The sequence below is a fragment of the Triturus cristatus genome, chromosome 9 (genome assembly GCF_964204655.1).
Source record: "Triturus cristatus chromosome 9, aTriCri1.1, whole genome shotgun sequence".
Classification (NCBI taxonomy): domain Eukaryota; kingdom Metazoa; phylum Chordata; class Amphibia; order Caudata; family Salamandridae; genus Triturus; species Triturus cristatus.
Window position 1 is genome coordinate 1,145,002,552 of NC_140592.1, and position 13,869 is coordinate 1,145,016,420.

The 13,869-nt window shown below is 43.7% G+C and overlaps 1 protein-coding gene across 1 annotated transcript in view; it reads right to left on the reverse strand.

The window, feature by feature from the left end:
* Positions 1-13,869, reverse strand: part of SPTBN5 (spectrin beta, non-erythrocytic 5) — a 1,776,766-nt gene that overhangs the window by 402,378 nt on the left and 1,360,519 nt on the right. The window contains exon 51 of the mRNA XM_085627084.1: positions 9,180-9,326. Coding sequence (XP_085483210.1) covers positions 9,180-9,326 — 147 coding nt within the window. The remainder of the gene's footprint in view (positions 1-9,179; positions 9,327-13,869) is intronic.

The following is a 13,869-nucleotide window of genomic DNA, read 5'->3' on the forward strand; positions in this document are numbered from 1 at the left end:
TTGCAGCTCCTCTGACTAATATGTCTTGAAAAATGATGAGAACATCAACTGATGAAATATGAGTCAGATGAGCTGGGGAGGTAGGAGTGTATGATGTGACATCCATCTAAGTATCCATATAAGTATCTATATATAGAGAGTTGAATTGAGATCTTGATCTTGTTCTCTTTTGTGAAGGAAACTTAGAAGAAGTGTGTCTACTCCTCTGTGGATGTTGTGACCAGACTAGTGATGGAGGTTTCAACTTTTAAACTGGAAACATCGAAGTTGCTCTTGATGCTCTCCTTAGAGGTGAAAGATTAAGAGGTAGCGGAGGAATCTGTACCGGCTCTTCAAGTGATATAGTTGGGGTGATGTGTTGATATGCTAATGGCTCCAGTTCTTGGAATGATGTTTGTCTCCTCCCTATGCCTTTTCATGGGATTTTGTTGATCATCACAAGATCTAATAGCGTGGGAGGGGGACAACAATATAGTTTGGACTGTAGATGGTGATATGGACCAAACTGCAGCGATTTGAGGCAATGATGTAGACAGTCTCAGTTTTTTCGCAGTCAGTGGTGACTTCGACGTTAATGAAAGAGGTCTCTTCGGCGTCCACTGTACCAACGACATAGTATGTTCTCGAAATCAAAATGGTTCTTCATGCCGACAGGTGTTTTATCAACGTCAGCGAATGATATCGTTGATATTTGTGACTTTGTTTTGCAGATTCTTCACCTGAAGGCAAACAAATTGACTGCGATGGCTTCAACATTGATGCGTTCTCAATGTTGTCTTACAAAGATGACTGGAATGATGTTGTCTTTCTCCCGTTGATCCTCCCGTGATGTTTTGTCACAGGATGGATGATAAAAAGAAGCTCGTTCAGAGAGAGAGATCTTTCAAGTCTCTGCCTCTTTCTCTCCTCTTCAATCCTCATTTTTCTATCATGCCCCTAAGGTGTATGACTTCTCTGTCTCTAAATGTCCTTTTGGACATTTCTTTTGCATATGTCACACTCACTAAAAGCGTGGAAAGAGGTAAACACACCACACAGTCTTTTTGGGCATCTTTAACAGCTTGTTTTCTCCCACATGAAGGACATTTGGAGAATAGTAATGGCATCCTGACTAAAACCCCGTCAAAAAAACAATGGAGGAAACAAGTTACTTACCTGTATCTATAGTTCTCCAGTATTGGAATCCTTCATAGATTCACATGCTTGAATCATTCCCAGTCATCGAGATGGGAGTCCCAGGTATTATCAAAATAATTGTCCTATTAGACACAGCACATAAGGCTTTAGCCCTTAAAATCTATTATAACATACCCCTGTCCTTTAGTAAAAAAGGACCAAACTTAAAACTTAACCAATCAGAAGAGACCACCCTGTAGAATATTCCTCAGAGAAGCTCTAGTTCCTCAGATTTTCCAAGCAAAAGTGCCCATAAATAAAAAAAATTGAGATAAGTACGTGTGCCTTCTCCGGGGGAGGCGAGTGGGTCGCATGTGAATCTATGAAAGATTCCAATACTGGAGAACTATAGTTACAGGTAAGTAACCTGTTTCTTACTCCAGTATTGAAACTTTCATAGATTCACATGCTTGAATCAGAATAGCTAGCAGTGAGTAACACATTTTCATGCCATATAACCCCTACAGGAAAGTCATGCATGAAAGCATTATCCGTATACATTGATATACTCATAAATGCATAAGCAAAACTATTCAAAGTATACCTTTTACTATAAACCATTGAAAATGTGAGACAGTTCAGGATGGTGGGAAGGAATCCAAGAAGAAGGCTCACCTTATTGAAAGAGATGTCTGAGAACCGCTTGTCCTACTGCTGCATCTCGCTTATTCCCAGCTTCCAAGCAGTAGTACCTGGTAAATGTGTGCAGCGTCCTCCAAGTTGCTGCTCTACAAATGTCAGGTAGGGATACACCTGCAAACAGTGCTGTAGATGTGGATATCGCTCTTGTAGAGTGGGCACAAACTTTTGACGTCAGAGGATGTCCCGCTTGTTGATGACAGAATACAATTGCACTTGAAATTCATCTGGAAATGCTCTGTTTAATGATAGGGAAACCTTTTCTAGGTGCACTGAATGCAATAAAGAGTTGATTTGACTGGTGAAATTACTTTGTCCTGTTCAAGTAAAATTTAAGGCACCTTTTAACATCTAGAGATTGCAGAGCACACTCCGCTGCAGTCTGCGGATTTGGGAAGAATTATTTCAGAACAATTGGTTCGTTTAGGAGGAAATCCGAAGGAACCTTAGGGATGAATTTAATAGTTTGTAGAATAACTTTGTCTTGTTTAAATTGTAAGAAAGGTACTTGAGTAGTAAAAGCCTGAAGTTCTCCAACCCTTCTCGCTGATGTGAGAGCTAGGAGGGGAGCTACTTTCAAGGATAGGAACTTCATGTCCGTCTGGTGAATAGGTTTGAACGGATGTTTCATTAGTTGACTGAGCACCGTATTTAGTTGCCATGCAGGAGGAGGTGCCCTTACTGGAGGGAACTTTCTAAACAACCTCTTGAGAAACTGTTTTACTAGCCTGCAGGACCATAGAGACGGAGCCTTAGCTGATCTGCGGAAACTGGAAATGGCAGCTAAATGAACTTTAATTGACGCATGGGCCAAAACTGAGTGACCAAAAGAAATAGATAGGGTTTAAACTTCCTCAGGAATGGAGAGGATTGACTTTAGACGATGTACGCCATGTGCAAAACCTCTTCCATTTAAGCAAGTAAGTCCTGTTAGTGCTGTCTGCTCTTGCTTTAGCCAGCACCTGTCTTCACCCCTGTGGGATCTTTAGGTGTTGAAATTCTCGGAACTCAGGAGCCAGGCTGACAATTTAAGAGAACTGAGGTTCGGATGGCACACTTGTCCCTGGTTCATGGTCAAGAGAGACGGAAATGGTCTGCGGGTGGATCAGAGACTTGACTGAAAGTAGGTGAAGTTCTGTGTACCAGTGCTGGTGAGGCCAGGCTGGAGCTACTAGAATGATCTTGCAGGGTTCTTTCTTTATCTTTTTTAACACTCGTGGAAGGAGAGGACTAGGGGAAAGACGTAAGCAAATATGCCAGACCAAGCTATTGAAAAGGCATTTCCCCATGAACCGTGATGGTGACGCCAACTTGCGAAGTACCGGCATTTCGCGTTCTCTGGAGATGCGAACAGATCTATGTTTGGCTTACCCCATTGGGAGAAAATGCTGTCTAGAGTGTGCTGGTCCAGTTCTCACTCGTGACAAGTAGTCTTTAGTCTGCTCAACGTGTCCGCTATGACAATTTCCTGCGTCATACTCCACTGATACATGCACTTAGTGATGAATCTCCCAGCGCTATATGAGTTGGGCTTCCTGAGAGACCAGAAGAGATCTTGTTCCTCCCTGTTTGTTGAGGTAGTACATTGTCGTGGATTTGTCCGTACTGACAAGCACCGATGCGTTTTGTATTTTTGGCAGAAATGCTTGGAGCGCTAGGTAAACTGCTCTTAGCTCGAGAAGATTGATATGAAGATCCCTGTGGGAAGGCGGCCATCTTGAGCTGACCTGCAAGTCTTGCAGGAAAGCTCCCCAGGCCTCTAGAGATGCATCCGTTGTAATCACAAGAGGAACAGCCTGCGATAGGAAGAGCAGACCCTGCGATAATTGGTGAGGTTGCGTCCACCAGTCTAAGGCCGCTATCATGGGAGGAGTGATTCGGATCAGGTCGTCGAGTGAGCCCTCTAACTGCACCCATTGTTCGTTTAAAGCTTCCTGAAGAGGACTCTGTGGGGACAAGAAGGCATCATTCCTAGGACAGTTTTGAAAAGGCATACGGAAATTGACTTTCTTTTTGGACCCTCTTTGCCAAGGACATTAACCTTTGTTGTCTCTCCAGAGTAGGATAAGCCTTGTTTTCTATGGTGTCCAGGATAGCTCCTAGAAACACAAGTCGACGGGATGGTTGCAGAGTCGATGTTTCTACATTTAAAGTGAGGCCCAAGTTCTTGAAGAGTTGGAGACAGGCCTTGGTGGACGCTTTCGCTGCGTCATACGTGGGGGCTTTGAGAAGCCAGTCGTCCAGGTATGGGAACATTTGATGATGATGTTGTCTTAGAAATGATGCGACTGGTGCTAAACATTTTGTGAAAATGCGGGGATTGGATTTTAGTCCGAAAGGTAAGATCCAGAATTGGAAGTGACTGTCGCCCACCGTGAATCTTAGAAACTTCTTGTGCTTTCGGCGTATGGGTAAATGAAAATATGCGTCCTGGAGATCCAGCGACGCCATGTAATCATTTCTGTTGAGGAGGTGAAGTTCATCTTGAATAGAGATCATATGGAACTATTGTTTTTCGAGGAATTTGCTTAAGTTCTGCAAATCTAAGATCGGTCTCCAATTTTCTTAGCTTCTTTCATATTAAGAAGAACCGGGAGTAGAAACCCTTCCCTCTCTGATTGATGAGAACTCGTTCTATTGCTCCTTTCTGCAACATGTTGGTAACTTCCATCTTTAAGAGATGCAGGTGTTTTTGGAAGCGAGGCAGAGGAGGAGTTGTTTGAGGGATCTCTATAAATTCCAAGGAATGGCCGTATTGGATTATGTTTAGGACCCATTGGTCTGAAGTTATGCCCCACCGCTACTGTAAATAACTGGATATTTTGCCGCACACCGGCGATGGAATTGGTGGGATAGAGGCCGACAGCTGGGAGAAGCCATTGGCATGTACCGGTCTCCTTACCCTGGCTTCCTGATTTTTCCCTAAAAGAAGCAGTGTTGTAGGCGGCAGCAGGTGGCTGGCGGCTAGTATACTGGGGTCTGTATTGATGAGCGGTAGCAGGATATGCTGAATAGCGAGATTGTTGGTATCCTGATCTGTAAGACTGGTAACCCCTTCCTCATGAGCCACGAACCGGAGTTTTTTTGTATTGTACAGTCCCCAAAGACGTAGCTGTATCTGTGTCTTTTTTGATAGCTTGTAAGGCTTTGTCAACGTGGCTGCCAAATAATTCTTCACCATTGTACGGAAGGTCAAGAATCTTTGTCTGTACCTCAGACCTGAATGTGGTGGCTTTGAGCCAACCTTGATGCCTCAAGACGGCAGCTCACGCTAGCTGCCTGAAACCAGTGGACGCTACATCCATAGAGCAGTCTATCACTTCAGAGGCAGTCCATTCGCCCTCATGAAGAATTCTCTTAGCTTCCTCCTTGCCATCTGGTGGAAGTTTGTCCTAGAATGGTGTTAAGTCCGACCACATCTGCCTATTATAACGGCCCAGTAGAGCCAGAGAATTCGCTGCTCGTACTGTCAGAGCTGACATTGTTGAAAAACGCTTCCCGATGTTGTCAAGCTTTCTTCCTTCTTCATCAGGAAGAGCAGTCAGGGGAGCTGAAGGATTCTTAGAGCGTCGCTGCGCTGCTTGCGAGATCACAGAATCTGCCTTTGGATGACTTATTAAGCAAGCTGGAGCATCATCCGGAACCTTATATATTTTGTCCAGTCTCTGCAACACGGGTGGAACAGTTGCTGGATTCTGCACTATTCACAGCCCCCCTTCCATATGTAATCAATAATGGGTATAGATCTTACAGATTTTTTGTAAGGCTCTTTAAAGTCATACAGAAAACAGTCCTGCTGATGCATAGGCATCAGTAAATCAAAGTGCTTAGCCGCTCTCTCCAGAAGGTTGTGGAATCCCCCAATATCTTTCAGAGGTGAATCCACTTGTGGGGGAGATGGAGATGCCAGAGTGAGAATGATGTAGGAATCCCATTCATCTTGTTGAATCTCTCCTTCCTCTCTCTCTACTTGCTCATCAGAGGATGTCAACTGATGGACAAGAGCAACTTGAGTAGGAGGCTGAAACCTAGGAGACTGTTGGAGAAGAGGGGAGCGAACCTGTATTTGTGGACAAACAAGTGGAAAAGGGGGAGGAGGCGGAGCCTGTTGGATACTCTGTTCTGGCGGATATCTCCTCTTATAGTTCGCCAGCATAAATTGAGGGTCTACCATAAGACTTGAAGGGAGGTACATCATCTCCTGTTGGTGATGTTGCTGTTGCGGATGGTAATATTGATGTCCATTACCACCATCTTCATCCGAATCCTCCCGATATTTGGCATGAAGGTCTGATGAGCTCAAGGCTGTCTCAAAGAGACTATCATCCTCAGACCCCTCGTCCTCATCATCTTCTTCTAAGAACTGAGATGGCAAAAGAGCCTGCACCTGACCAAGTGAGGTTACAGCTGGTGTTAACTGTATTTTTTAAATGTAATGTTTTTCCCTCCTCGTCGACGGCGTTGTCGAGGAGCCCGTCGACATTTGTATCACCACTGGAATCACCTTCATCGACGAAGGCTGCTTTTCTTGCTCCGTCGACGGAGTTGTCGTCGTCGACGGCACGCTGCCAGAGACAGGAATTTTTGTTGACGGTAACTCCAATGACACTTCCGCCATCAACGAGATATCTCTCGTGGACGTAGTCATCGACGAGGTCTCCGTAGACTTTGAAGACACGATTTGCTTCGTCAACGATAAAGGTACATTACCCATCGACGATATCATCATCAACAAGGACATCGACGCCGCAGATACAGTCACGGTGTTTACTAAAGACACAGTCGTTGTTACCAGAATCACCTCAGGGGAGGATTTTTTCGTCGACGGTGGTGTCGTCGACGAGCTGCTCAACGGCAGAGCTGAAGTAGGTTTTTTGAAGGCATGCTTCAGTTTCATAGGTGGTGTTGGACGTTCTGAAGCTGTTTTTTTATTTTTAAAGCCTTCCTTTCTTTATGGGAAGCTTTGCTGGCAGATCCAGTCTGTTTCTGAGTGGACTCAACAGAATTTTTTGAAGCTTTTTAGGTGGCTGTGACGATGAGCCGAAAGGGTCATCCAAAGGTCGATTTTGAGGAGTTCTTGAGGAAGATATAGAAGCTGTATCACTCTCCTTATCAGAGACCACAGTGTCCCTGTTTTTAAGCCTCTGAAGCCACAAGAGAAGATTTCCTTCTCGGTCTTTAAGAGTCTTTGTAGAAAAGGTGCGACATACCTTGCACTCCTTTGGTTTGTGGTCAGGGTACAAGCAGTATAAGCAGTCCTTGTGCTGATCATCAATATGCAGCCTTTTCTTCCTGCAAGTTCCACAGGCTCTGAATAAAACTTTTTTAGGTGTCTCTGACATGGTGGACGTCAGTTTGAATCACCTTAAAAAATCCACTGAGTTGGTAGTAAGCTGAAAAATAGAAGAAAACTGAGCAGAGTTCAGTGGAGACTCCCTTAGCACGACGTGAGGTAGAAAATTTGAGGGACTGGAACTTCTCTCAGGAAGGTTCTACAGGGTGGTCTCTACTGATTGGTTAAGTTTTAATTTTGGTCCTTTTTTACTAAAAGACAGGGATATGTTATAAAAGATTTTAAGGCCTAGAGCCTTATGTGCTATGTCTAATAGGACAATTATTTTGATAATACCGGGGTCTCCCATCTCAACGACGGGGAATGATTTAAGCATGTGAATCTATGAAAGTTCCAATACCGGAGTAAAAAAGGCTTACTCAACAGTAAGTTGAAAAAGATGTGCATATGACGTACTAAACACATGCCTGTAACTTAAACAATTATTATTAATTACAACAGATGTCAAGTGGAGTATCGGGAGTAAACTTATTTGATAAATATTGTATTTTGGAGGTTAAAACCTCAGCTGTGTTCCTGGGATCCTTCCATCACAAGCTGGAAAATTGCCTGAGTGATAGAGGCAAACTGCCAGTACAAAGCAAGCTGGATAGAGCTGCTTTCCAGTTACTTCAAGGGATAGGCACCTTTTGTCTTCTCTGTCACTCTTGAATGAAAGTCAACAAGATGCATTTTTTGCATACATGTTTACTAAATAAAACACTTATGTATCCTATGTTTTTTTTTATTAAAAGATGCTGCAATATGGTATTATGACTACATCTGCCAGGTTTATAATTATGTAACACCTTTAACTATATATTGATGTTCCGGTGTCTTTGAAAACGACAGGGAATTATTCTAGCTGTTATGACTATAAATGAAGATTGTACGATGCAGAAACATTTTCGATCTACAGAAGACCAAGCAAATAAAGATATCTATTGCTGAAAATATCATTGTAGGCTGTATCCATGACCCCCTCAGTTGACTTTGATGATATGAGCAATCACACGTGCTGACAAATGAACTAATGTAAAAGTAAAGACTCTGCACTGGAGCGCTTGCAAAACTGCCCAGTAGACAGCAAAAAGCCCACAGCCGATTAAGAAGAAAAGTTGTTATAGAAAAGCAGATCACCAGTACCAATGAAATACTGGGGTAGAATCACAGGATACCAATACCTACTAGACACATCTTAAGAACAGTAATTGTGATCCATAAAATGGTGCACAGAAATACTCTGAAATATCTATACCTAAGGGCACTAAACTTATTTGCTGAATGGCAGATAAAGCAATTGAGTTTTTGGGATTAAAACAAATCGGCTAAGAGGACCATTTAATGTATGATTGCTGGAATAAATTGCAACTGCCATGTAGTAGGACTGTGCTGGTCGACTCAATGAAAAGTTGAATCAAGTTTGGGTTTTAGGATATCCACAATAAATATGCATAAGGTAAATTCACATATGATTAATTGCACTGGAGATAATTTCCTTATTTATTGGTCAATTTGAAAAATAGATTTTGAAGTTCACTAAAATGACGAGTCCAGTCACTCTGACAATAGGAAAACGAACCCCATTTGCTCCAGGGCAGAGTTTGGCTGAGAGGTGGTACTCTGCAACAAACATGAAGCATATCCCATCCACATTATTGAAAGTGCATTAGTACATAAAGCACTTCTAATAAGACGGACGGGATATGCACCATGTTTGTGACAGAGCTACCTTCCTGCCAAACTCTAAATTAGGTCCCTACTCTACTTTCATGTACCTAACTCAACCCACTAAAGAAAAGCTATGGTACATTCAGAGTCAAGTGCCAGGACATGCTGGGCTTTAATAAAACATAACTCCTTCAGAGTAAAGAGTCAATTGATATTCATTAATACATCAGGTCATCCTTTAGTCAATCCAACTGCCACCTAGTGAATATTGTCGTACATGCATCTCCTAATGAACCCATCCCACTAGAGATTCTCCCAAGTGTTTGCAGATGAACAACCATACCCTCCTTCATCACCATACCATTTGGATGCTGTTGAGTCTATTTCTGTTGGCCATGATTTCGGCTTCAAATGTCTGGTGCTTCTGCAGCTTTGTTTGTAAGTTGCTTGGATCGCGCCAGTTTTCATCCAAGGCAATGCTGTTCTTTTCGTTCATCCAGGTAGCAGTCTGCAGAAAGAGTGATAATCTTCAATTACAGGACTGGCGTAACCAGAACAGGTATGTTGTAATTCAATATGATTGCTTCATGTAGTGCTGAAATGCTGCTGTACAACAATAACGTTGAATTGACTTAATTGTAATGCATTAAGGGTAAGTTTGGAATGAAAATTCAGATATTAATTTTGGTTACTGCCATTGAACCGGCACAGACCTAAAATATGCTCATAGTTGATTAAGGGAGCAAACATGACTTCTCTTTGATGCATGGCTTATTTTATTGATATAACACACAGTCTTGTTCATGTCACATTAGCGTATGGCTAACCATAAACCAGAAGATTTTATCTCAGTGGCATATCCATCAGTGCCAAAAATATTTTTCTACATCTAGGAATATATATTTTTCAGGTGATACAATTCTTCTTGCTACACCTCTGTAACATATTAAGATTTTTGGGTACAACCTTTTTTCAAGGAAATAGAGTGTAAAAAAATATTGATAAGGTTAGTGAACAGTCACAAAGTTATCACCTCTTGTGTCTTCACTACCTTCACAATGGCCACCAATCTATCTTTCCAGTGACAAAACCCATGACTTGCCCTCAAAACTTGTGGATTTTGCCAAGTTGCAAATAGCATAATGCTGTCACGAAATCCACAAGACCTGTTTTGGTGAGAAAGATTATTTGGAACAAAAAATTAAACTATTTGATACTTAGGTGCAAAAAATTTTTAACATTTGGATCCAGGTTTCCGTACCATTACAATTAGGCTTGCATGCATGTCAGCAAAAACCTCAAGTATGTAATGTCCTACTGACATCCCCTGATACACAAGCAAGTACATAAGAAAATGAGTTACTTACCTGTAACTACGGTTCTCCAGTATTGGTATCTTTCATAGATTCACATGCTTGAATCATCCCTGTCATCGTAGTGGGAGTCCCAGGGACTCCAACTACGACGACTGGGATGATTCAAGCATGTGAATCTATGAAAGATCCAATACTGGAGAAGAAAATTAGTTACTTACCTGTAACTACGGTTCTCCAGTATTGATCTTTCATGCATGTGAATCTATGAAAGATCCAATACTGGAGAAACCACACATCATCTCCTATGCAACATCTCGAAAATCTATAAATTCTCTGGACAGATCAACTGATCCTTCTTATTCAAACTTTTGTACTATCCAGACTACTGCATTGCTCACCGACATTCTTTGGCGACCCATATTTAATCAGTCCAGTTTGGGAAGGATGCTATAATCCAGCCAAGACACTAAGCTCTCCATCACGAAGTGGGCAAGAAGAATATTCGGAGGGAAGCAATGTATAACAGCTGGTACTGAGCTACGGAATGAATCCTCCAACATGCAAAAACACAGACTCTACAGGCTTGCAAAGCCAACCTGAAAAAGCTCCTCTGGATGACTAATGATCACCTGATCTCTCTCCCCTTCCTTCCTTATCTTCTCCTCCTCTGTTGCCTGAAATTAGATTGTTCTGGTATCTCTTGTACATAAGAAATGAATATATACAAACTTAAATGCTTATCCCTCCAAATTTGCAAGGTATTGCACACATCTAGAATGTAGTGAGGAAATGGGATTAACTGCAGACATTGCTAAGTTAGCATAAGTAGTATATGCTTGGCTACCATTCTGCCGCTTTTGCACATGACACTACATGGCTCTGTTCTCGTAAAATACTTTGCTGGCGCTGCTTCACATGAGAACTGTCTACCTTTCACATATCCAGCTGGCCACCGTGCTCTCTGTCTGCACAGTGTGTTCAAGGTCGAATAACAATGTGTGCTGTTGATTCACTTTGGTCAGTCCCACACACATAGACATAACATGAAGCACAGCGGCCCAACTGAAACTCGGGTGCTTTTTAATATGGCATTACATCCATGAGAGGACACTTGGAGAAAACCTTTCCAACATAGAAGAGCTGTGCTGGTCCTGGGATGTGATTCATTGCATCTGATCTTGTAGGTATGGGGTCTCGCTGACAAAGCCCAGAGGTATTCTATAATTATTCTAAACTAGCTCATGAGCACGGGGAGGGTGGTAAAAGGCGCTATAGTCCTGTTTCCACTGTCATTATAATATGATTTCCCCTTTTGTGCTTTAAGGAATTGTAACAATGCTGATTATATTGTTCTTATGCATTATGCTGCTCGTATTGGCTAGAGTACTGCACCTTAGAGCACGTTAGTTAAAAATAAATATTTTAAACTATACAGTGTCTCTGATTACTCACGTTGTGGACAAGTATGAGTGTGAACGAAAGAGTGTTCTTGTTTCCCACTATTCCTGAGAGTTTACTAAGACGCATGATCTAGGTTTCCTAATCATTGGTAGCTTCGCTGTAGTACAGGGAACGAATGAGACACTATTGCTAGTTGGATTCGGGTTCTGGGCACTGAGGGGGCTTTTTTGGTACACAACAATACACCGAGGTCCTGGTTTCCTGCACATAGTTCTGTGCAAGAGCAGAATCCCTGCAACAAGAACTTTCCGGGTGAGATTTATTCAAGTGTTGCAAGTAAAATTATATGCCTAACGGCTACCTTTCTATTTCAAGAAGAAACTTAAAACCTGACTCATCTTAATAGCCATATAGATATGGCTGGTTTGCTTGCACTATTTATTGATGACAATATTCACAGCCATAGCTAGATGTTTTTACCCATGTGCGTCTGTTTTTGGATTCTGCTGACTCCATTGTAAGGCATGTGACTTAATTACTTTGTCAACTGATCTCTTGAAAATTATATTTGTTAGCTTTAGCAGCTGATCGCTTTTCTCACGTTATCAAATATAGCTTACTTACATAATGCTGAAGTAATGATTTGATGAATATTATACAAAAATATAATGGCACATCCTCAGGACCAAAGGTTGTGTGATATCACTTTCGTGGCATTATTGGGGTTAAAAAAGGGTGTGATGGTGCTTCCAATGCCCCAATGCTTTTGGTGGAAAAATTCAACTAGCTTCATAGCAATTTCGACCCCAAAGCAGTCTCTGATCTTAATTGTACATCCAGGCATTAAAAAGCGTATTGTGAAGGGGTGCATGAATTTCAATTCTGCAAACTTGCAAATGTCTACAAGTGAAATACCAGTAAAGAGAGATGCAGTAGATACCATGCCTCTAGTAGAGTAAGTGCCCTCTCTTCTATCAATCAATCAATCAATCATGGAACTTATATCGCGCACTACTCACCCGGAAGGGTCTCAAGGCGCTTGGGGAAGGGGGTCTGCTACTGCTCGAACAGCCAGGTCTTGAGCTGTTTCCTGAAGGCCAGGTGGTCCTGGGTCATCCGCAGGTGGACGGGTAGGGAGTTCCAAGTCTTAGCTGCCAGGTAGGAGAATGATCTTCCTCCGGCGGTGGCTCTCTGGATGCGAGGGACGACGGCGAGGGCGAGGTTAGCGGAACGTAGCTGGCGGGTGGGCGTGTAGAAGGTGAGGCGGCTGTTGAGGTACCCTGGGCCTAGGTCGTGGAGGGATTTGTGTGCGTGGGTGAGGAGTCTGAACGTGATCCTCTTGTTGACAGGGAGCCAGTGCAGGTCTCTCAGGTGGCACGAGATGTGGCTGCGTCGGGGGACGTCCAGGAAGAGTCGGGCGGAGGCGTTCTGGATACGCTGAAGTCTTTTCTGAAGCTTGGCTGTAGTACCGGCGTATAGGGTGTTTCCGTAGTCTAGTCTGCTGGTGACGAGAGCCTGGGTGACCGTCTTCCTGGTCTCGGTCGGGATCCATCGGAAGATCTTCCGGAGCATGCGGAGGTTGTGGAAGCAAGCTGAGGAGACGGCGTTGACTTGTCTGGTCATCGATAGGGAGGAGTCCAGTATGACGCCCAAGTTGCGTGCGTGGTCCGTCGGTTCAGGTGCGGTGCCTAGTGCCGGAGGCCACCAGGAGTCGTCCCATGCGGAGGGTGATGGTCCCAGGATGAGGACTTCTGTCTTGTCCGTGTTCAATTTCAGGCGGCTGATGTTCATCCATTCAGCGACGTCTGTCATCCCTTCGTGCAGGCTGGCTTTGGCGGTGTCGGGGTCTCTGGAGAGGGAGAGAATCAGCTGGGTGTCATCGGCGTAGGAAATGATGTTGAGGTTGTGTTGGCGTGCGATGGCAGCGAGGGGTTTCATGTAGATGTTGAAGAGAATGGGGCTGAGCGACGATCCTTGCGGGACGCCGCAGATGACTTCGGTGGCCTCGGAGCGGAACGGAGGGAGGTGTACTCTCTGTGTTCTGCCGGAGAGGTATGAGATGATCCATTCCAGAGCCTTCCCTTGGATGCCGGTGTCGTTGAGGCGTTGGACTAGTGTGCGGTGGCAGACAGTGTCAAATGCTGCGGAGAGGTCTAGGAGGATGAGTGCCGCTGTTTCGCCGTTGTCGAGCAGGGCTCGGATGTCGTCGGTGGCTGCGATGAGGGCGGTCTCGGTGCTGTGGTTGGCTCTGAATCCGGACTGCGATGGGTCGAGGGATCCGTTCACCTCGAGGAAGGCTGCCAGTTGCTTGTTGACGACCTTCTCGATGACTTT